At 42.8% G+C, this 24,851-nt stretch overlaps 1 protein-coding gene across 1 annotated transcript; it reads right to left on the bottom strand.

Annotated features, from left to right (window-relative positions):
• Positions 1-1,474: 1,474 nt before the first annotated feature.
• On the bottom strand, positions 1,475-24,660 carry LOC117438221 (mothers against decapentaplegic homolog 4-like). The gene is made up of 8 exons (XM_034073723.1): positions 24,603-24,660; positions 11,094-11,459; positions 10,014-10,188; positions 9,573-9,602; positions 8,356-8,571; positions 4,647-4,766; positions 4,411-4,521; positions 1,475-1,624 (listed from the first exon to the last, which is right to left on the bottom strand). Exons 2-8 carry the CDS (start codon positions 11,340-11,342, stop codon positions 1,566-1,568), a joined length of 960 nt encoding a protein of 319 aa, XP_033929614.1. The 5' UTR covers positions 11,343-11,459; positions 24,603-24,660; the 3' UTR covers positions 1,475-1,565.
• Between the last annotated feature and the right edge of the window lie 191 nt (positions 24,661-24,851).

Raw genomic sequence — 24,851 nt, 5'->3', positions numbered from 1 at the left:
GGCAGTGTTCAAGGCTGGGTTGGATGGGGCTTTGAGCAAGCTGGTCTAGTGGAAGGTGCCCCTGCTCAGGACAGGAGGGTTGGATCTGGATGATCATTAAGGTCCCTTCCAACCCTAACCATTCTAGGATTCCATAATAATGGCACAAGTTGCTAATTTTTCCTGGATGGCACAACCTTTGAGAGCAATGAAAAGCAACATGCTACGGCAAAGCACTGAAGGTCTTTGTCACACAGGTCACATTTTGAATGTATTACAGCAGTGGCTTAAAAAGATACACTCTGTATAGCGGACTATATAGAGTATGCCTCTTTTTTATATCTATTAACTATTGGTTAATTCAGTTAAAAGAAACATACCAAACTCTAATTTTCAAAGGGAGGCACACAATGAAGGGAAAACAAGATGTTATCAAACACCACAGACAGCTGGAGCTTTTGGGCTCTGCAGAATACCTTGCTCTCTCAATAGCTTCTGTTCTATGCACGTTGGAAAGCTGGCCCAGGCAAAAACGGTCTCCTCCAGAAGGATCCACATATCCATCAACAGTAACAATTGGACAGCTTGAAGGGACCTTAAATGTTTCTCCAACTTGCACATCCATTTCAAAATATGCGATTGAACACCAATATTCTGGAGCTAAAGAATATATACTATTAACTCATTGAAAGGCAGAAAAAAACCCCTATAAACCCATTCCAGACAGTCAATTAAGCCTTCTGCAACTGCATTTGCCATTCAGAGTAAGAGTGCACATTCACATAAGCAAGTTCAGACAGACAAAGACATGTCTGCTAGCACAGAAAAACACAACATTCTACAAGGAACATGGACTTGTTGCTTTTATTTGAGCACATAGCAATAAAAGGGGGTTTTGTATTTATGACCTTACGTATCTTTGTACAGCTTATTATTCCAGTTAGATTTTGCAAGTCATCTGCATTCCTACACCTTATGACTATTGCTTGATTTTGTCCTCCTTTAGCATAAGTAATACATATACAGGTTTCCCAGAGAAGCTGTCGCTGCCCCAACTCTGGTGGTGTTCAAGGCTGGGTTGGATGGGGCTTTGAGCAACCTGGTCTAGTGGAAGGCATCCCTGCATATAGCAGGGGGTTGGAACTAGATGAGCTTTAAGGTCACTTCCAACCCAAATCATTCAATGATTCTACATGTCTATTCATGGCTAGGCTGACAGAAATTAACTCTGAAACAGATGTGGTTTAAGAGGTAAGAGAAACTACCTTCTAGGTGAAGTCACTTTTCTCTGCCACAAAACGGTTCCTTCTCCTTCCTTTCTCCCCTTCTGAACATGTATCTCACAAATTTCAGAGTACTTGATACAAAAAAAAAACAAACCAAACCAACCAAACCAACAAAACCAAGCGACCAAACAAAATGACACAAAAAACCCCCACACACCCCCCCGCAAAACAACAAAACCAAAACCTACCAAAAAAAACCCAAACAAAACAAAACCAACCCCAAACCAACAAAAATACCCCAACCCAGACTTAAACCAGAAAGTTAGCAGCTTCCACAATATTAGCATTACATGTTAGATTCTACTTACCAGGATGATTTGATATAGGAGGCTGGAATGCAAGTTCATTGTGAACTGGCCCTTTAAAAGAAAACGAGCAATTTGTTTTACGTGATGAATAATAAGGTTTTCTTTCTTGTTTTCCTACAAAAAAAGACTTGTGAGGATGCCACATGTTAGAAAACTCATCAATTTCTGAATCACTTGGCAAAATCTGACAGAGGAGAAAAACACTCACAGAAAATTACACTCATAAAGGTTTACTAAGAAGTCAGATGTCAAGTAGAGCAAAGAGCTCTATTAGTATCCCAGAAAGAAAGGCCGCATGCTGCTCAAGCCAGACCCAGCAGCAGGAGAGAGCAGAAACTAGATGTAGCAGAGACGTAACGGAAACAGGACTTAAACTTCACATCTGCCCCTGAACTGGGCAAGGAAAGAATCATTCCTGTCCCGGGTTCAGCTGTAACAGTTATTTTTCTCCTTAGTTACTAGCGCAGTGTTGTGTTTTTGACTTCAGTCTGACAACAACGCTGACAACACACCAACATTCTTAGTTGTTGCCAAGTAACTCTTACTCCAATCAAGGACATTTTCAGTCTCATGCTCCGACAATGAGGAGGGGCACAAGAAGATGGGAGGGAGCAGAGACAGGACACCTGACCCAAAATAGCCAAAGGGATATTCCATACCACAGCACATCATGCCCAGTATATAAAGTGGGGGGGAGTTACCCAGGAGGCCAAGATCACTGCTTGGGTCAGGCTGGGTATCAGTCAGTGGGTGGTGAGCAATTGCATTGTGCATCACTTGTGTTCATTGTTCTCTTTTCCTATTTCCCTTTTAGTTTTATATTTTCTCCCCATGTTATTTCCCTTATCATTGTTATTATTGGTGATAGTAGTAGTAGTTTTGTATGATACCTTAGTTACTGGACTGCTCTTAGCTCAAACCATGGGATTTACATTCTTTCAATTCTCCTCCCCATCCCTCTGGGAGCAGGGGGGGAAGAAGGCAGGAGTGATGGAGCAGCTGTGTGGATATGAGTTACTGGCTGAGCTTAAACCACAACACTAGAGCAGTGTCGTGTTCTGGCTTTTGTCTGACAACAATGCTGTTAACACACCAATGTTTTAGTTGTTGCTAAGTAATGCTTACTCTGACCAAGAACTTTTCAGTCTTGCGCTCTGCCAGTGAGGAGGGGCACAAGAAGTTGGGAGGGAGCAGAGACAGGACACCTGTCCCACACTAGCCAAAGGGGTATTCCATACCACAGCACATCATGCCCAGTATATAAAGTGGGGGGAGTTACCTGGAAGGGACCAATCGCTGTTTGGGTCAGGCTGGGTATTGGTGGGTGTGTGGATTATGCATCACTTGTGTTTATTGGGTTTTTTTCCCCCCTTTTTTATATTCTCTCCCCTTGTTACTTCCCTTATAATTATTATTATTAGTAGTAGTAGTAGTTTTATATTATACTTTAGTTATTGGACTGTTCTCATCTCAACCCATAGGGTTTACCATCTTTCAGTTCTCCTCCCCATCCCGTCGAGGGACTTGGGGTGGTGGGGGGAAGTGAGCAAGCAGCTTCGTGGTTCTTCCAAGTTACCGGCTGGGCTTAAAGCATGACAACTGTATGGAGGCATGTGATATACATCTGTCAGAAACCACACTTCATTTATCAATCACAGAATAAGTTGTCCAGCATGCTATGGACTTGACCATGAGAAACACTCCCTGAAGACTGAAAAAAGGCCTAGAGAACTCATTTTCTAAAAAAAAAAACAAAACAAAACAACAAAACAAAAACAAACCACAAAAAACAACCAACCAACCAAAAAAGCAAAAAAAAAAACAAAAAAAAAAAACCCAAAAACCACAAGCAAACAAAAAAAACCCCAAAAAACCAAAACCGAATACTGTCTTGGTATCAGTCAGCTTATCCTCTCCACTTTCATAAACTAACTAGGTCCTTTACAGACAGCAGAGAACAAAAACGTAAGACTTAAACATAGTATTATAACAGCGGGTTTTGCAATAAGATGTCCAAACAGGCACAACGTCGGTAGGTGTCAAAACATGCAACTATCTGAAGCGAAAAATGGCAGCAGCCAAGATAAGCTCTTTGTGGTATCACCAGCCAGTTACAAATATTAATTATGCAGACACATGAACTCAGAAGCATTTATAGAATATCTACACCACCACTAAAGTTTTACATCCTGGTACTTCCAAAATGTAAGATAAATTAAGTGGGATCCTAACAGAACAAAATAATGTAACTTAATAAACATATCTAAACTACAATTTTCTTGTGAAGAGACAAGGTGAAAAGTCATTCTAACATTAACTCACAGTGCATTCTCCCCTCCACTAACAAAGGCGGCTGCAAACAGGTGATCTGGTTAAATACTATATTAGGAAATAAAGAATTGTTTAGCCTTTTGCCACAAAATTTAGAAAAGCTTGTATTTGGGTGGGAGTTTTTTTGCATAATACTCTTATAATGCATATACTTAAAAGAAAAATATCCAAACAACATATTCTGAATCAACTTCATTTGCCACAAAGGAAATGCAACAAGATTGCAAATCTTTAAAAACAAGTTTAGAAGGGAAATTATAATTTTGTTAGGTAGTAAGACATCTACAATATAGATGGCATCACTATAGCTACCTGGATTTCTAATCTCTGCTGCTTTAACAGAGGAAAGTAGTCTATTAAGCTCTGATATTTATTTGTCAGAATATAATAAACACAGTAATGGCAGTTCTGTAACAAAAAAGGATTTGGGGGTAAAGAATCATCACAAGGGATGATTCAACAAAATTGAAAACAAAGTAAGCGATGTGAAAATCTGTACTACTTACAGTAATGTCCAGGATGCATAGGTGGATGATGCTGAAGATGGCCATTCTGGTGGGGAGGCATGGTAGGTGTGTAGGCTGCCGTCCGACTCCCAGTCCAAGTTGTAGTACTATCTAGAAAGAGAAAGGAGCAGTTGGTTAAGGGAGTTTTTCCACATCTCACTTCTAATCCTCTATTTCTCCTGAACATTTGGAAACTGGTTTTAGAAAACTAAGAGTGCATATACGTATATACTCACTGTGATGGTAAGTAGCTGGCTGAGCTGTAAACCCATTCTGCGGAGTTCCTGGCTTAGGCCCTGAAGCAATCTGTAAGAGTCCATCACTATGGCTACCTGTCAATATACTGATAGGTTGACCTGGTAAAAGAAGACTACCTATTTGTGAACATTCAACAATTTCAATTAAGAAGAGCAAGCTCAGCACTACTGGGTAGTAAAATGTACCCAACTAAGGGTACTGCATGACACAGTTCCTACAAGTTTGGTTTCAGTGTTTTTTTCCGTCTACCAGAGTGTCTTAGGAAACTTGAAGCAACATGCTCTGCATCAGCTAATTTTGACTCTGACGTCCTTAAAATTTTACAAGTATTCAGAGAACTCTGTTCATCAACTGCATCTTTGTGTCGTTCACATCTCTTTTCAGTTTAAAATGAAAGAAGAGATGTCACAAGTTTTACTGAATAACATAGCCGGAGTAGATTTGGTATGAATCCAAACAGGCCAACAGTAGGTCCATTAAGTTGCTTATTTTCAGCATGTTGCAACTACTGTTCCTAAGGAAGACACTCACTTAAATTTATATTCCTTAAAAATATACTGAACGGTATTTTAAAATAGTGCTTGAACAGGGCTGCACACATCACTGGACTCCTTCCTGAGAAAGTTGCTGGGTTGCTGTTTTGTTGGTTTTTTCCCCTCCCAAATAAATATTTCAAGAATTGTCTAAGCTTTAAAGTAAAAGTACAGGTATTTCAGAAAAGGTTAACAGAATTTGATTTTAAAAGGCTTCAACTCAGCCATTAACACTAAACTGATCAGGAGTTTCACAAATACATTTGCACTCTCAGACTGGTGTAGCTAGCAGAACTTCACACATTGAAAACTTGAACTAAAACCTAAAATCCAAGCTTCTTTTTCCTGTCCACTGGGCTCCAACAATTATAGCACTGATGAGAAAAAGTTACTGACTATAAACTAAAAAAGGCAATAAAATTAAACCACCTATCCTGTTCTCTCTGATGGAGAGAGACGTCATATCTTAGTTTGGTGTCCTGGGTTCAGCTGTGGCAGGCATTTTTCTCCTTCTTAGTATCTGGTGCAGTGCTGTGTTTTCGACTTCAGTCTGAAAACATTGGTGTATTATCACACTGGTGTATTATCATGTATTTTTAGTTGTTGCTAAGTAATGTTTACTTTGATCAAGGACTTTTTCAGTCTCGTGCTCTGCCAGTGAGGAAGGGAAGCCTTGAGGAAGCAGAGACAGGACACCTGACCCAAACTAGCCAAAGGGGTATTCCATACCACAGCACATCATGCCCAGTATAGAAACTGGGGGCAGTTACCTGGAAGGCTCAGATCGCTGCTCCGGTCAGTCTGGGTATCAGTCAGGTGGTGAGCAACTGTATTCTCTCCCCTTGTTATTTCCCTTACCATTATTATTATTGGTGGTAGCAGTTTTGTATTATACCTTAGTTACTGGACCGTTCTTATCTCAGCCTGTGGGATTTGCATTCTTTTGATTCTCCTCCCCATCCCTCTGGGAGCGGGGAGGAAGAAGGGGGAGAGTGAATGAGCAGCTGAGTTCTGAGTTACTGGCTGGGCTTAAACCACAACACTTGGCAAAACCATCATTAGTTTCAGCAAAATAGTCAGCTAAACTTAAATAACATTCTCAAAACACTATGCTACCATAATTCAAATTTGCTAAGATGAAATCCATTATATTCACACATCTTTGACATTAAAGTGACAAAGAGTGTGAGAAACCCCTCTCCAAACTTCTTGGCTTCCCTACATTAGGGCTGCAGGACACTGTGTACGCAACTGCTGGAATGAAGAGTGAGGTTTGTTGTTGGTAAACCAGACTCTTCCACTTGTACCAAATATACATAGAAAATATTAATTAGGGCTGTCACTTTGGTAGTACAGTGGGCCATTATAAAAATCAAAGAATCACAGATTCATGAGACTTGGAAGGGACCTCTGGAGAGGTGCAACCCCCTGGGCAAGGTGGGGCCACCTAGAACAGGTTACACAGGAAAGCATCCAAGTGGGTTTGGAATGCCTCCAGAGAGGGAGACTCCATGACCCTCCTGGGCAGCCCGTTCCAGTGCTCTGCCACCCTCAGTATAAAGAAGTTCTTCGTGTTGAGGTGAAACTTCTTGTGTTTTAATTCATGGCACTAATGAGATCCCCTCTCAGTCTTCTCTTCTCTAGACTCAACAGGCCCAGCTCCTGCAATCTCTCATCATAAGAGAGATGCTCCAAACCCCTGATCATCCGTGTGGCCTTCTACTGGACCCTCTCCCGTAGCTCCTTGTCTTTCTTGTACTGAAGAACCCAGAAATGAACACAGTCCTCCAGATGTGACCTCACCAGGATCGAGTAGAGGGGGAGGATCACCTCCCTCGACCTGCTGGCCACACTTCTCCCAATGCACCCCGGGATACTACTGGCCCTCCTGGCCACAAGGCCACACTGACAGCTCATAAGTCATCTTGTCATCTACCAATATTTCCAGGTCCTTCTCATCTGAACTGCTCTCTAGTAGGCCAGCCCCCAACCTGTACTGGTACTTGGGGCTCTTCCTCCCCAGGTGCAGTACCCTACACTTGCCCTTGTTGAACCTCATTAGGTTTCTCTCTGCCAATTCTCCAGCCTATCAAGGTCCCACTAAAAGATAGCACAGCCTTCAGGTTTATCAGCTACTCCCCCAGCTTCATGTCATCATCAAGCTTGCTGAGGGTACACTCTAGCCCTTCATCCAGGTCACTGATAAACAAGTTGAATAAGACCAGACCCAATATTGATCCCTGGGGAACACCACTGACTACAGGCCTCCAACTGGATTCTACTCCACTGATCATGACCCACTGAACTCTGCCATTCAGCCAGTACTCAATCCACCTCACTGTCTATTCATCTAACCCTCATTTCCTAAGCTTACCTAGGAGGATGTTATGGGAGACAGTGTCAAAAGCCTTGCTGAAGTCAAGGTAGATAATATCCACTGCTCTCCCCTCATCAACCCATCCTGCCATGTCATCATAAAAGGCTATTTATTAGATTGTTCAAGCAAGATTTCCCCTTGGTGAACCCATGCTGACTACTACTGATGGCCACCTCCAAGGTCTGGGACTCCTGGCGGCCGTTCTTAGCGGTGAAGACTGAGCCAAAGAAGGCATTCAGCAATTCCACCTTCTCCTTGTCTTCTGTTACCAGGACACCCATCTGATTCAGCAGCAGCCCCACATTTTCCCTTATTTTCCTTTTGCTGCTGATATTCTTGTAGAAGCCCTTATAGTTAATATGCAAAGACTGATTTTGTTGGCTCTGGAACACTAAAAATTCGTCTGAAAACCTCTCGATACTGCCACCTAACAATATACATGTTTGTTGTCCTGGTTGCTGTTGGAATAGAATAATATTTTTTTTCCATTCCTACAGCAGTTGTTCAAATAATAGCCATAATGTTATGTCAGCAGTCAGTTGTTTTAACATGGTATCACTCAAACTTTGGCATATCTAAATAGGCTTGTAACACTCGTGCAGCGTCAGTCTCATTAAAAAAAAAGACCAGGTCAACAGGGAAAATTACTCAAATTATGCTCCAAGTCAAAACCTTATGTTAATGCTTACGAGACTGCCCAGATCATACTGACATACACTTTCTCTTTGATCCATCACATTTTTAGTTTAGTACTTCATATAATCTTGACAATCTTACTTGTTGAAGCCACAGGAATGTTGGGATAATTAGTGGTGCTGGTAGTGCTAGCCTCAGCAGGAGCTAACATGGCTGGGGTGCTATAAGGCTCAGTAGATGCCCTGTTACTTGGTAGATGCTGGATGGTTTGGACTGAATGGCTTTCAGCAGAAGACAATGACAGCTGCCCCTCATAGTCATTAACGTATTCATCTTTCACCAGCATGCCTGATGGAGCTGTGAAGAAGCAAATGGTTAAACATGCAAAGCAAATCTATTTTCTGGATTTAACTACAAGTCGCACTACTACTTTTAAGGAACAGCAAAGCTATTAAAACTACTGGGGGAGTATTTAACCTATCTAAACATTGCTACAGCACTCCTCTAAATTACAAATAAACACTTCAAGTCAGCAGCAGGAAATTTTGAAGTGTAACTGGATGGAAAAGCTAACTGTTTATTTTGCTGATTGCTATCAAACAAACAGTTTAGTCCCACAGTAGTAGACCCCAACCACATTTTGTTTTCCAGTCCATCATTGAGTGATTAGACATGGTAAATAAAAGGGAAAAACATGCTTTTCATCAAGCACCCAAATATATGTTAATGAAGTAGCTAACAAGTCAATTTCTAGTATAAGAGTAATAAAATAAAGCTCCTACGAAAAATGTAATTCATGAGCACAACACAAAAAACCTTCATGCATTCCTTCAGTAAGTTTAAGCAGCTCCCAAATTGACTAGAATAATCAAATTCACAAAGACACTATAACACTACCTTATATTTAACAGCGTAGCCATGCAGAATTACAGTAGCAATTACAGGATTTCTATTATTTTCTTGTTAAACTACTTATTAAAACATAAGCATCTATTATTCCCAATCCAATTAATTAGTATATCATACAGGTGCACATATTATCATGTGTTTGTTAAATGCTGCTTATTACATAAAAGATCGAGGTTTTTGTTTTCCTTTTTTCTTGGTGTTTTTAAGTAGCAGGCAATGAAAACAGAACATACCTACAAGCTAAGCTGAAGCCTCAATTTAAAGAATTTATCAATACTTGCCTCTCATATGCTACTTTTCTGGTTTTCCAAAACCAAAAAGATAAATGTATTTCCATCTGCTCTCTATACTCCCTCCCAAGGAGATACACAGGAATAAACTGTATACATACTGAAGAGTTTAACACAGTTTGTGCCCGGAGAAATGCAACAGTAAGCAGAACTACTTACCAGAACTCTGTAGTGTCAGTCCCGAGAGATCTTTAAAAAGAAAAAGAAAAGGGGGTGTGGAGGACTATATACACAGAGATCTTCAACTATGTTTGAATATTAAGTTTATCAGCCTTTACAAATTAGTACTACAGACTCTACATATTATACCCCTTCCATCACAAATCTAGATGCCAAGTTATTCCCAAGGTACATATTAACTGCAAGAACTGTGTGCAAACCAACAGAAAAGCTTAAACAAAAACCACAAACTGTTCTTTAAAATTTAGAATAAAGGTAAAAGAATAATTCCATTAAGAAGATGGACAAGAGCATGAGAGAGTAATTTATTATTAGATCGTTAAAAAAATTTAATGTTTCTAATTTAGGCCTGTATTCTCTACACTCAAAACATTTTACATTTTAGTCCCACTGTTCCATTTAAATCAAGAGTCTACTTACCAATGCCAGGTGATACTACACGCTCATAATGGTAGGGATTTACACAGACACTGTCACATTTTAAGTCAAAAGCAAATTGACAATATTTAACATGCTTGAGTTCATTTTTATGAAGATCAGGCCACCTCCAAAGACGAGCGTAAATCACATGAGGGAATCCCTTGCGACCAGCCACCTAAAGAGTTAGACACAATAGTTGATTGGGACAGTTGAAAGATATTTTACTTTTTTTAGTAAGGAGCAAAGCTGTAAGAAGGACATTTTACTTTATTTAGTAAGGAGCAAAGCTATAAGAGGATAAACACCACCACAACCTTTCTCCATCAAAATATGGAGGGGAAAAAAAAAAAAAAGGTATACAGTTTACCCAAGTTCTCTACTCAACAGAAAAAAAATTCTATTACAGTTTTGCTACAGTGAAGTCAACACTGTGATTCTTAAGAAAAAATACTGGATACAAAATGTCAGAAGCAGAATTTGTGCTTAATATAGTATGTATGGTCACCTACCCCACTATGGATGATGATGGAGCTTTGCCCCAGAAGAGAAGGAACAAGGCAGTAAGCAACACTATAAGAAATTTACAAGAACGTCAATCCGTTATACTGAAAATAAAAAATAATGCTTCTAGGGTAGACAGCTAGCCAGCAAACACAACATGTGTCATAGAACAAGGAAATCGCCACCCAATCTATACAGGTACTGAGTACCGATGATGCAAGGCTAACATATACCCTCAGTGCAGACTCCTTGGAGTACCTTAGCAAGGGATCATACGTCTGTCTTCATGCTGCTGACCAACTCAGAGCTAACAGAAGCTTGTAGTGAAAATACCAGGATAAACAGACAAATTTGTTATGTGAACCTGCATTTTACTTCCCCACACACACTTGTTTAGAACAGCTGATCCAACACCTTCTGCTCCTTTTGGGAATCCAGAGCTCCAGGCACAAAACGTGCCAGGAATGGGGATAAAGGGGGACGTAAGAGAAGAGCTACTTCCTTAACACTCTAGGGCCCTGTGTCACTTCTGCTCCAGCTTTGTTAGGAGGAAAACATCTGATTTTCACTTGTACTAACCTGAAGCCTCCCATCCAGTGTTCTCTGTATCGTAACACACTTGCTGGGATGAGCTCCATTTGTGGTTATAGCTGTAATCAAAGAATCCAGTTCATCTTTTTTCTCCTTTAGCTTTTTAACTAAACTTTCAATTGCACGTTTCGCAAAAGTTTCACTCTCTCCACCTTGTCGATGGCACATCAAGCTGTGAACAATGCTCAGACAAGCATCATTACTTGTTGGTGTGTTAGTAATAGACATATTGTCCATTTGTCACAGCTTTTTCGTTCAGATCAAATGTCAATTTTGAGGGCTGTTATGATTTTCAAGCTGATGAACAAGAGATGATCCAAGTTAAGTATTAGAGGTACTGTCTCTTGGTAAAACCTAGGAGGAAAAAATATCTACATTAGAATTGTTTTTAATAACTAGCAGATCGTGTTTCTAAAGGAAGTCTGTGGCTTCCTTCTTCTTTTATTTTCAAGTTAAATGCAGGATATTAAAAGCACATGAAAAACAAGCAAACAAACAAAGAAAAACAAACAAAAAAACACAACCCTGCACTGCTTGTCCCATGATAGCTAAAGCACGTTTAAGACACTGCTTGCACAGTTTCAGATATAAGATCATTGGGGTTTCCCCCAGTAATAATATTTAAATAAAGATTATAGTTTATATACATGTACATATAGTATGTGCATATAGAAAGGTAAAGATTATTAGAAGAACAGGCTCTAAATCAGGAAAAGGAGAACGGTGACAATTATTTCCTATGTTTTATACTGGTAGGATGAAAACAAGTGAAAATACTGACTGGGAATCAAAGGGCATCTATTTAAATAAAATCTGAATAGTGAAGAAGCATGAACGCACACCAAAATCATCTGTCATCTTTATTTAATAAGCCTGTTCAAATAGTTCAGCTACACTCTGACCTCAGACTAACTCTATTCCTCTTTGCTAATCAGAAAGGCAAAAAAAGAAATGTATCTGGCCATTAGCTTAATACAGTTTTATGTAAATTAATATTGTGTGCATCTTTCTATATGAAAATCCCAGCTGGCACATTTGTCTTTACTTGTTTGGATCCAGCTTCATCTGGATCAAGACAAATCAAATTAAGTCATTTAAAAAAGCACTTCTAAATTGTCTCAAACTGAACTGCCTTAACTGTACTAAATGGAAGAGCAGGAATAAGTCCCTCCTAATACATTAGGCCTTTACACTTGATTTGTTAAGAACCTGTAGTGGTTTAAGGTCATGAAGTCATTCTTAAAGCCAGCAGACCTCAGCCTTCTGAAGTTCCCTTTAATTCACAAATCGGGAGAACTGGCCTGATTTTCTCAATTCTGAATGAGCTAATTACTACGCTTTACCCAGAAAAATAGAACAGCAGGCTTTGTGCACTCACAGAAAAGGAGTCTAATGTCATCAAAAACCTGCTTTGGTTCTTCAAACAGCTCTGGCTTCAGGTAATGTTGTGGTTTAAGCCCAGCCAGTAACTCAGAACCATGCAGCCGTTCGCTCACTCTCCCCCCCCCACTTCTTCCTCCCCCTGCTCTGGAGGGATGGGGAGGAGAATCGAAAGAATGTAACTCCCATGGGTTGAGATAAGAACAGTCCGGTAACTGAGATATAACACAAAACTACTACTGCTACCACCAATAATAATAATAATAAGGGAAATAACAAGGGGAGAAAATACAGTTGCTCATCACCTGCCGACTGATACCCAGCCCAAGCAGCAATCTGACCCTTCCAGGTAACTCCCTGTCGTAGTTTAAACCAAGTCCCCCTACTCCCGGAGAGTTAGGAAGGAGAATCCAAAGAATGTAGCCCCCACGGATTGAGATAAGAACGGTTTAATTGCTAAGGCATAACACAAAACCCCTACTGCCATTTACTACTACAAATAATAATGATACAGCAAACAGCAAGTGAAAAGAAACTACAACACCCCACCAGCCACCGACCCATAACTCACTCCACCCTGCCCGGCTGAGCACCATGTGCTCCCTCCTCCATTTTCCTCCAGAGCTCTCCCCTCCAGCCTTCTCCTTCCCAGTATGCATCCTGGGCATCACGTGCTATGGTATGGAATACCTCATTGCCTAGCCTAGGTCAGGTGCCCTGTCTCTACTTCCTCTTGGCCTCCCCTCCTCCACCTGGCTGGAAAAAACCTTGAAAAAAAACACCCTCAAAACATGCTCAAACCATGACATTATCCACCCCTTATTCCATACCATTCACGTCATGCCCAGATCCCACATTTCGAATACACCATCACTCTTAAGTCCACCCCTCGATCATGAGACATCTCTATGTTGCATCTCTGGAACGATGGCCTGAAGTATCTGGGTCCACCAGGCTCAAAATCATTCACTGCCCCCTTCAGCAGTTCTACAGCTTGCTGCTGGGGACTCCATACAGCTGCCTTCCACTTCCAATGCTTCCAAAGCACTGGAGGGGCCCAGTGGATAAGATACTTGGCCATACTGTCCCACATGCCCTGCCACTCATGACTGTCCAGCCTTGGGGACAGTCTCCTGGTGCTCCTATATCCTTGTCTAACCCTAGACAAGACCCAAACCTGACTCTGCTTAACTTTTGGGATCAGACAAAATGGCCGTGGGTAGAACACACTCTGTGTGTGTGCCAACATGCCGATCACCATTACAATCAGCAGGCAGGTCCCAAGGGCACCCAAAAGCCATTCAAAACCATCAGAACTCTCAGATGATGCTGCTGCACTTGTCACTGGGGCTGATGTAGCTGCCGTGCTTGCCAGTTCTCCCACCACCAGCTTCTCTTCTCCCAAGTCTGGATCTTCCTCCTCTGCCTTGCTGGGAAATGCTGCGTGGTCTCCTGCATCCTGCTGGGGCTCGGCGGGTGACTTCTGGGGAATTTTTCTCGGCCGCTGCGGGGTTCGGAACGGCGGCAGGACTCGGTTCCTCCACTGCCTTGCTGGGAAGTGCTGCGTAGTCTCCTGCCTCCTGCTCGGGGTCGGCGGGCGACTTCCGGGGGACACTCTCGGCCGTCGGAGGGTCGGGAACGGCCGCGGGACTCACCTCCCCCGCTGCCTGGTCCTGCCGCTCAGCTACCGCCCTGCTCCGCTCCTCCCCCGCCTGCTCCCGCTGCTCTGCCACAGCCGTTTGGCTCCCCGTGCCGCTCTCCCTGGCAGCCTCAGCTGCCGGCAGCTCCCGGGGCCGCTCCTTCCTGGCTTCACGCAGCTCCACACAGACGACGACGAGGATAAGGACAAGGACGGCGAAGAGCAGCGGGACGGCCTGGTACAAGTCCAAGTCCACGGCCACGTCCATCCCCCCTGCTGCCGGAGCCCCACCGTATTACAAGCCTCTGACGCAAAGTACAGTGAAACAAAAGCTTTAGCCCAAGCCTCAAACACATCCAATCCATACACAAAGTACCCGGCAAAATCCCGAAACAGCGAGATCCAGAGAAAAACCTCTAAGAGCCAATAAATCAGCATTGTGACAAGAGACCATAAATCCGCTCAGATCTGTTCTTATCTCAAACTCTCGTGCCCCACGTTGGGCGCCAAAAATGTCGTAGTTTAAACCAAGTCCCCCTACTCCCGGAGAGTTAGGAAGGAGAATCCAAAGAATGTAGCCCCCACGGATTGAGATAAGAACGGTTTAATTGCTAAGGCATAACACAAAACCCCTACTGCCATTTACTACTACAAATAATAATGATACAGCAAACAGCAAGTGAAAAGAAACTACAACACCCCACCAGCCACCGACCCATAACTCACTCCACCCTGCCCGGCTGAGCACCATGTGCTCCCTCCTCCATTTTCCTCCAGAGCTCTCCCCTCCAGCCTTCTCCTTCCCAGTATGCATCCTGGGCATCACGTGCTATGGTATGGAATACCTCATTGCCTAGCCTAGGTCAGGTGCCCTGTCTCTACTTCCTCTTGGCCTCCCCTCCTCCACCTGGCTGGAAAAAACCTTGAAAAAAAACACCCTCAAAACATGCTCAAACCATGACACTCCCCCCAGTTTCTATACTGGGCATGACATGCTGTGGTATGAAATACCCCTTTGGCTAATTTGGGCCAGGTGTCCTGTGTCTGCTCCCTCCCAACTTCCCCTCCTCCCTGGCAGAGCACGAGACTCCAGAAGTCCTTGGTCATAGTAAACATGACTTAGCAACAACTAAAACATTGGCATTCAAAGCACTGTTCTCAGACCGAAGTCAAAAACACAGCACTGCACCGGCTACTAAGAAGCAGAAAAATTACTGCTACTGCTGAACCCAGGACAAGTAGTCATCCACTAACACCATTCTATGAACTACATAGTCTGACTTTCTCAAAACACTGGCAGAAAATACACCTAAATGATTTTACTACATTTACATTTCCTGAGTAAGCTTAAAATATAAGCCTTGATGAAAATAACATGCTGTTCTCAGCAATGTAAATAAAGTTTTATTTCAATACTTCAGGAAAAAAAGTCTGTTCACATTACCTGAAGAACACATCCAATCAAAGACCTGTTACTTCACTGGAATTTTCCACATTATTAGAGGTACGGTAGTAGCAGCTATTTATTGGAAACAAATGCATTGCACAAGAGTGGGACGTTAACTTAGGAAGTTAATGCATCACACAAATGACAGTGTAAATGCACAGTTTCCCTTCTTCACAAGGAATAACGCAACTGAAGAATGAGGTTGATTGAAGACTAGGGTTGTAAATACGTAACTTCAAGGTTGTTAGGCTTTCTTAGCAACTATAGAGAAAAGGAAATTACTAAAAAAAGCTTTGACAGAACCCCCTGGAGGTTACTGATATGACAAAGATCCTAAAACGAAGTGATGGAGAAATAACCACCAGGGGTCCCAAAGCCCACTACCACATTTTTGCATGTATACAGGAGGCATAACCTAAAAGTATGTTGTAACGTATGTAATTTAATGAATATGTATGTTTAAGGACAGTATAATCACAGCCTGGTTGGTGCTTGGACGAGGCATGCTTGGAGGAGCGATCCCCCGTCTCCCGGCGCTGCAATAAAAAATATCTGCTTGTCAACTTAAAACTTTGTTGGCGAGTTCCTGGAGATTTCTCTGAATCTATTTGGCAGCCCAGATGAGACACTCTCTGCTCGGCTGCAGGACCCACTGAGGACAGGGCTCCCTAGGGCCCTTAGGACAAATTTTCCTTGGAGGGACCCCTCGACTCACTCAGATCACTGAGGGAGCAGGCAAGGACCATCACAGTAAAGGTATTCTTAAAGCTTTCTTGATCAGCCTGGCAAGCCTCCTCCCAAAACCAAAAGTGGGTAATAGTCAGTGGGACTTACTAGAGGAGGCAGCCTCTCTGCAACATCCCTGATCCATGCCCCTGGTAGGTAACACATCTCCCTTGAGACTGGGTCAGGCCAACAGATGGGTGCCTCTGTGCCTCTCAGAGTCGCCTACTACTATGACCCTCAGTTTTTTCCTGGCAGCACCAGTAGTGATCTTCTTTACCAGTGCATCAGCCGGTTGCTCATGGTGCAAGGGTGTTTCCACATTAGCACCCTGCAGGACAGCAAAGCAGTTCTGGATGAGGACAACAGATTTAGGAGGAAGCCCCTTGCTTTTAATTGTCCTCTTCCTCCTTTTTTTGTTGGTTTTTCTTTTTGTTACTATTTCCCAGCTTCCTGGGTTAACAGCCTCCTTCTTCCCTCCATGAGCTACAGTGGACGCCTAAGGCCCCTGCACAGTTTGGGCCTGGAGCAAGCAGTCCTGCTTCCTCTTAGCTTCCCTGACATCTTTCAGCCTATTGACAGGGTCCTGCAGCTCAGCCACCTGCTTCAGGAGGACCTCCACCAGGGAGCACCGAGTGCAGCCTTGGCCACTGTGCGCTCTCCCCTCACAAGACCCGTGCAGGCATTCTCCGAGCTCTGCACTGCAGCTTCCCCTCTCTTCGGCTCTGTCTGGGTGCCTACGCTGGCCACCGCCAAGGCAGCCAGAGCAGAGCTCCCAGACCGGACCCTGGTCATACAGCAAGTGCTCACCATCCCACTCACTTGCCAGAGTGAACTGCCGCGCAAACTGCCTCGACTCACCCTAGTCGCTCACTGGGGCAGGTTTTTAACCAGTCAGGGCTGGTGCCACTCCTTTTGGTGCCGCCCCCTGTGAGTCAGCTGCTCGCATCAGCTGAACTGCTGGCTCCTGGGCGAGTCCTGTCGAGGACTTGAGGCTCCCTCGGTGGCTCTTGCCACTCTGAGTTGAGGCTCCTGGATGCTGAGCTTCCCCCCGCTCAGGTGTTGAAGGCGTCCTCTCTCGAGCTACTCACCTCAGCAATTTCCCTTTTACTGAACATTTCTCCTCTACCTGTAACTGCTACTCCTTGTCCTCTGCTTCCCCTGCAGGTCCCTGTGTGACCTAAAGCAGCTACTATAGCAGTTGCTATCGTTCTTCCTAGCTTTTTCTCTTTTATTTGTTCACGATTTCTATAAACTTTCCATGCCTCATTTACTAATTTTTCTATAATTTGACTGTCAGGTCCTGATAATTTCTGAAGTTTTCCTCTAATATCTTCTGTTGTCTGTCCTAGAAATAAGTTAGCAATTTGTAATTTCCCTTTGGTAGAAGAAGGGTCTAAGGTGTATATTTTCACATTGCTTCTCTTAATTTGTCTAGGAATTCAGTCGATGTTTCTTTTGGTCCTTGTTTTATTTCAAATAGAGCAGACCAATTTAAGGCTTTTGGTATTGCATTTTCTAGCCCAAAATTAATCAGATTCTGATATCTCTTTAAAGCGGCATAATCTGCCAGATCATCATAGTCCCAGTCTGGTGTAGTCAAAGGAAATGAGAAAATGATCATGAGCCGGCAGTGTGTGCTCGCAGCCCAGAAAGCCAACCGTATCCTGGGCTGCATCAAAAGGAGCACACAACATCCTTATCTCTAATTTGGAGAGACATCAATTTGATAGGTGGACCACTCAGTGGACAAAGAACTGGCTGCGTGGCCGCACGCAAAGAGTTGCGGTCAACGGCTCAATGTCCGGCTGGAGACCAGTAAAGAGTGATGTCCCTCAGGAATCGGTGTTGGGACCAGTCTTGTTCAACAACTTAATCGGTGACATGGACAGTGGGATTGAGCGTGCCCTCAGCAAGTTTGCCAATGACACCAAGCTGTGTGGTTCTCTTGATACGCTGGAGGGAAGGAATGCCATCCAGAGGGACCTTGACACACTTGTCAGGTGGGCTGATGCCAACCTCATGAAGTTTAACCATGCCAATTGCAAGGTCCTACACCTGGGTTGGAGCAATCCCAGGCACAGCTACAGGTTGGGCAAAAAGGAAATTCAGTGCAGCCCTGCGGAGAAGGACTTGGGGGTGTTGGTCGATGAGAAAACAAACATGAGCCAGCTTCAGTGTGCGCTTGCAGCCCAGAAAGCCAACCGTATCCTGGGCTGCATCAAAAGAAGCTTGACCAGCAGGTCCAAGGAGGTGATCCTGCCCCTCTACTCTGCTCTCGTGAGACCTCACATGGAGTACTGTGTTCAGTTCTGGTGTCCTCAACATAGAAAGGACATAGAACTGTTGGAACAAGTCCAGAGGAGGGCCACGAGGATGATCAGGGGACTGGAGCACCTCCCATATGAAGACAGGCTGAGAAAGTTGTGTCTGTTCAGCCTGGAGAAGAGAAGGCTGCGTGGAGACCTCATAGCAGCCTTCCAGTATCTGAAGGGGGCCTACAGGGATGCCGGGGAGGGACTGTTCATTAGGGACTGTAGTGATAGGAGAAGGGGTAACGGGTTGAAACTTAAACAGCAGGGGTTCAGACTGGATCTAAGGAAGAAATTCTTTACTGTTAGGGTGGTGAGGTACTGGAATGGGTTGCCCAGGGAGGTAGTGAATGCTCCATCCCTGCCGGTGTTCAAGACCAGGTTGGATGAAGCCTTGGGTGATAAGTTTTAGTGTGAGGTGTCCCTGCCCATGGCAGGGGGGTTGGAACTAGATGATCTTGAGGTCCTTTCCAATCCTAACTATTCTATGATTCTATGATTCTATTGTGTACAGTTCTGGTGTCCTCAACATAAAAAGGACATGGCACTGTTGGAACAAGTCCAGAGGAGGGCCACGAGGATGATCAGGGGACTGGAGCACCTCCCGTATGAAGACGGGCTGAGAAAGTTGTGTCTGTTCAGCTTGGAGAAGAGAAGGCTGCGTGGAGACCTCATAGCAGCCTTTCAGTATCTAAAGGGGGGTATAGGGATGCTGGGGAGGAACTCTTCATTAGGGACTGTAGTGACAGGACAAGAGGTTAACGGGTTAAAACTTAAACAGGGGAAGTTTAGATTGGATATAAGGAAGAAGTTCTTTACTGTAAGGGTGGTAAGGCCCTGGAATGGGTTGCTCAGGGAGGTTGTGAATGCTCCATTCCCGGCAGGGAAGGGAATCAAAGAAATCATTGATAAATTTTTAAAATATGGATTATTAATTGAATGTGAATCGGAATATAATACTCCTATCTTGCCAGTAAAGAAATCCAATGGGAAAAGTTACAGATTAGTTCAAGATGTCAGAGCAATCAACAAAATCGTGGAGGATATTCATCCAGTAGGAGCTAATCCGTATGCCTTATTGACCAAATTGAATAATAATCAGAAGTGGTTTACCATTCTGGGCTTAAAGGATGCATTTTTCTGTCTGCCCCTGGCCAAAGAAAGTCATAATTTCTTTGCTTTTGAATGGGAAAACCCCGAAACAGGAAGGAGGACACAGCTCACTTGGACAGTGTTATCTCAGGGATTTAAGAACAGTCTGACCATTTTTGGAAATCAATTGGCACCAGAACTAGAATCCTGGGAAGCACCCACCCAGACAGGAACTTTACTACAGTATGTTAACGATCTGTTAATTGCTACTGAGACTGAGAGAGAATGTGTTCAATGGACTGTAGAAATGTTAAACTTTCTAGGGCTAAATGGATACCTGGTATCTAAATTGAAGGCTCAACTAATTTGAACTCGAGTATCTTACTTAGGATAAGAAATAACAGGATGACATGGAGAACTTGGAGCAGCTCGGAAGGAAGCAATCTGTCAAACACCACGACCATCAACGGTTAAAGATCTCCGGACATTTCTGGGAATGACAGGATAGTGTCAACTCTGGATCCATGATTACGGTGTTCTGGTAAGACCCTTATAGGAGCTGCTAAAAGAAAATCCAACCTTTCTAGAATGGACAGAACAAGCTGAAGAAGCGTTTAAAGACAGAACTCATGAGAGCTCCAGCTCTGGGGCTCCTGGACATAACTAAACACTTTTGGCTATATTCCTATGAGAAACAGGGAAAAGCCTTGGGGGTTTGGGTTCAAAGACTGGGACCTTATAAAAGAGCAGTGGCCTATGTTTCAAAACAACTGGATGAACAAAGTAAAGGCTGGCCTTTGGATGCTTGAGAGCAGTGGCAGCAGTTCTCTTAAACATCCAAGAGGCCTGAAAATTTAGACCGGGACAAAAGATCGCCGTGTTAGTGCCACTTGCAGTATCAACAATCCTAGGACAAAAAGGTATACATTGGCTATCACCATCGCATGTCTTGAAGTATCAAGCCATCCTAATAGAACTGGATGATGTGGAAATTGTGATCACGAATGTTGTGAATCCAGCATCTTCCCTTCAGGAAACCCCTACCGAACCACTGGTTCACGATTGCTTGGCCACTATAGAGACAGTATACTCGAGCTGACCAGACGTGAAGGAGGAGCCTCTGGAGGGTGCAGATTCCTGGTTCACCGATGGCAGCAGCTTTGTTAAAGACGGTAAACGAAGAGCAGGATATGCCATAGCTACAGCTTCAAAGGTAATAAAAGCTAAACTATTACCCTCTAACACGTCAGCACAAAAGGCAGAAATAATAGCCCTGACTAGAGCCTTGAAGTTGGCAAAGGACAAGTGTATAAACATACGGACTCATTCCAAATATGCCTTTGGTGAAGTTCATGCACATGGAACAATTTGGAAAGAACAAGGACTTTTAAATACCCAGGGAAGACAAATTAAACATACAACAGAAATTCTGCGATTCTTAGAAGCTGTACAATAACCTAATGAAGTGGCTATCTGTCATGGTTTAAACCAAATCCGCACAGTTCGCTCACTCACTCCCCCCCTTGCTCTCCCAACTCCCGGAGAGTTAGGAAGGAGAATCCAAAGAATGTGCCCCCCACGGATTGAGACAAGAACGGTTTAATTGCTAAGGTATAACACAAATCACTCCTGCTACTACTACTACAAATAATAATGATAAAGCAAACAACAAGCGAAGAGAATACAACACCTCACCAGCCACTGACCCATAACTCACTCCACCCTGCCCGACCGAGCACCGACTGATACCTCCTCCATTCCCCCCAGAGCTCCAGCCCTTCCGGGTCTCTCCCGGTTACATCCTGGGTATGATGTGCTATGGTATGGAATACCTCTTTGGCTAGCCTGGGTCAGGTGTCCTGTCTCCCCTTCCTCCCGGCCTCCCCTCCTCCCTGGCAGAGCATGAGCTCAGAAAAGGCCTTGGACAAACCAAACATTTGAGCAGTAATTCAAAACATACTTGCTATCAGCAAATGTTCTCAGCCCGAAAGTCAAAACACAGCACTGCACCAGCTACAAAGAAGGAGAAAAATGACTGCTACTGCTCAAACCAGGACACTATCATACATTGTAAAGGACATCAAAAACGTAACTCTTGATCAAGAGATTAGAAATAATTTGTCTGATCATGAGGCTAAACGGGCAGGAGAAACAGAAAGAGTTGAGGTGACGTCCTTAACTCCTGATGGTAAATTGGTAATTGAGCAAAATAAACCTAGGTACTCTAAAGAAGATATGAAACTGATTGAAGACTTGGAAAGACAGGAAAATGAAAAGGGTTGGATAAAAATACCTGATGGGCAAGTAGCGATCCCCTATAATCAATTATGGAAGCTGATACAAGAAGAACATAACAAAACTCATTGGGGAAGTAATGCCTTGTATAAACATTTAAACAAACAGATCATAGGAAGAAATTTCTATACCACAGCGCAATTAGTGACAAAACAATGTCAACTATGTCTGAAAAATAACCCTAAGACTGAAAACAGGAATCAGGTAGGGACAATTGGAAAAGTGAATTATCTGGGACAACAGTGGCAAATAGATTTTTCTGAATTACCTAGAAAAGGAGGTTATCGATATTTGTTGGTATTGACAGATACTTTTTCAGGGTGGCCAGAAGCATTCCCTTACAGGGCAAATAATGCAAAACAAGTGATTAAGGTGCTATTAAATAAAATAATACCTCGTTTTGGGGTACCAACAACTATCTCCTCTGACTGCTGTACACATTTCAGTGCAAAATTATTACAAGAAATCAGCAAGAAATTGGAAATTGATTGGCAATTACATGTTCCATAGAGGCCTCAGGCCAGTGGGCAACTGGAAAAAATTATTCAGTTAATTAAACAACAGCTTGGGAAGATTTGTCAAGAGACCAAGTCATATTGGTATCAAGCATTACCATTGGCCTCATTGAGAATCAGAACAAAACCTCGGTCAAAGGAAGGAATTAGCCCATTTGAGATTCTATATGGAAGGCCATATCAATCTCAGTTTAAAGGAGAGAGCCTTCAAGAAGTAGGAGAAGGATATCTTCAACAGTTGTTGGTAAACTTGGGAAAACAGTTAAAAATAAATGGCAGAGTGTTAGGGACCAGGGCCAGAGGTTTAGATTATCCTATTCATACTTTTAAGCCAGAAGACTGGGTTTTTATTAAGAATTTTGTAGGTGATCCCCTAGAAGAGAAGTGGAGCGGACCATACCGGGTATTACTGACTACCTGTGGGAATTCTTAAAGAGCCAAGGCCACGTAGTGAGCGATCCCGATACCCTGGAGCCTTGTTACTGTAAAGTAAGAAGATTCTTGGCAGGCATAAGCAAGGTCAACTGTCTTGTTACGCCTCTGTAATTTTCCACTGAAAACGTGCAGAGAATGATCTCTGCCAAGGCTGTAGTTTCCCACTGTATTTTTAGACTAAGGTATTTAATCACAATTATAACAAGTTGTAAACATTAGCTCCGTAAACTATAGTAACCTCTAGACTAACCAATTAGAGCTCAGTATCCAAGGCTGTTACATAAGGGAGTAAGTGTATAAGAAGAGCACTGCATCTAATAAAGTTTGGCAATCGCTTGATCACATTGATCGTCTCCGCATTGTCCGTGACTCCTGCGTCTACAACTACCTTTACAGCAGTGAAGATAAAGGAACAGCCTGCTTGGATACATTACTCAAGAATCAAGAAGGTGCCAGAACCAGAAAAATATCAGAACAGAAAAAAAGTATGGTGCGTTGAGTCTTCAGGACCCACACATATGAGACTACATCAATCATAATTTGGACTTGTATAATAATAGGTGTAGAAGCATGGAATCAAAATCTACATCTGAGATTGATACAAAATGTTACTAGTGTCTTAAACAAGAGTGATTGTTGGGTCTGTACTCAGCTACTTAAATCAGGAGAGAGACTGGGGATTTCTTTAATTGGCCTCCCTATCCCATTTAAGACAAATTGGAATAGATTATGGAGAGATACTGTTTATACCAACAAGAGCCACACAAATTCACAGGTTTTAAGGATACAAGCCTCAAATATGTCAGAAGTTAAATGTGTAATCAATAACAAAACTCTTAATCAAGGCAACATGTCAGTAGGAAATGACCCATATTGCAGCTAGGCAATGCAACTTCACCTTCGAAAACCTTTAACTGGTTACTGGAATGTTCCTGAAGGTAAAGTGTGGTATTGGTTATGTGGAGAAAATGCCTATAATGCTTTGCCTCCTAACTGGAAAGGGACATGCACAGTAGGAGCAGTGGTTCCCAACTTTCAAGGAGGTTAGGCTTTGTTAGCAACTATAGAAAAGGAAATTACTATGATAAGCTTTGACAGAACCACCTGGTGGTTACTGATATGACAACAATCCTAAAAGTGGTGAGGAAATAACCACCAGGGGTCCCAAAGCCCACTACCACATTTTTGTGCGCATACAGGAGGCATTCTCTAGAAGTATGATGTAACGTATGTAACCTAACGAATACATATGTTTAAGGACAATAGAATCACAGTCTGGTTGATGCTTGGAGGAGACACACTAGGAGGAGCAATCCCCTGTGTCTCCCAGAGCTGCAATAAAGAATACCTGCTTGTCAACTTAAAAATTTGATGGCAAGTTCCTGCAGATTTCTCTGAATCAGAACATAAATCCAGCACAATTCTAAAAGAAAACAACATCTTCCTTATTAAATATGTTCTCCAATTTTAACTTGAATACAGCATGCTTTGGTATACTTTGAAGAAAAAAACCCGAACAAAAATATCCAACACATTGCTAATCCTTCCTACCTCCTCCCTTTTCAGTAGTTTTCTTTTTTTGTAAGGACACTTCTGGACCTAATTTCTCCCAAAGGAAAACATTTACCTGAAAGCTTGAAAGCTTGAGAAAGATTTTACCTAGCTGTTAAAGTTTCTCCCTCAGTGTTAGGTTTTTTCGCACTTCAACTTAACAAGCCTCTGAAAAAAAAAAAAAAGAAAATTAAAAAAAGTCAAGCTTAACCTGCCAATCATTCTCCATGGCAACTCACACTCACATAAATCCGTAAAAGCTTGCCAACTGAAACAGAACATAATTTTCCTTATATATAAAACAGCATCCCAGGTAGATATGCTTAACTAATCACAAATAAGTGACTTGATAAAAAT

Source organism: Melopsittacus undulatus (genome assembly GCF_012275295.1).
Source record: "Melopsittacus undulatus isolate bMelUnd1 chromosome W unlocalized genomic scaffold, bMelUnd1.mat.Z SUPER_W_unloc_2, whole genome shotgun sequence".
NCBI classification, from domain to species: domain Eukaryota; kingdom Metazoa; phylum Chordata; class Aves; order Psittaciformes; family Psittaculidae; genus Melopsittacus; species Melopsittacus undulatus.
This window is presented reverse-complemented; position numbering and strand designations above follow the sequence as displayed.

Excerpts from the sequence above, each read along its gene's own strand:
- LOC117438221 (XM_034073723.1), bottom strand. The coding sequence starts at position 11,342 with ATGGACAATATGTCTATTACTAACACACCAACAAGTAATGATGCTTGT. Across the intron at positions 9,603-10,013 it reads TGTAGTATCACCTGGCATTG|ATCTCTCGGGACTGACACTA; the intron begins GTAAGTAGACTC and ends TTCTTTTTAAAG. Across the intron at positions 8,572-9,572 it reads ACTGACACTACAGAGTTCTG|CTCCATCAGGCATGCTGGTG; the intron begins GTAAGTAGTTCT and ends GCTTCTTCACAG.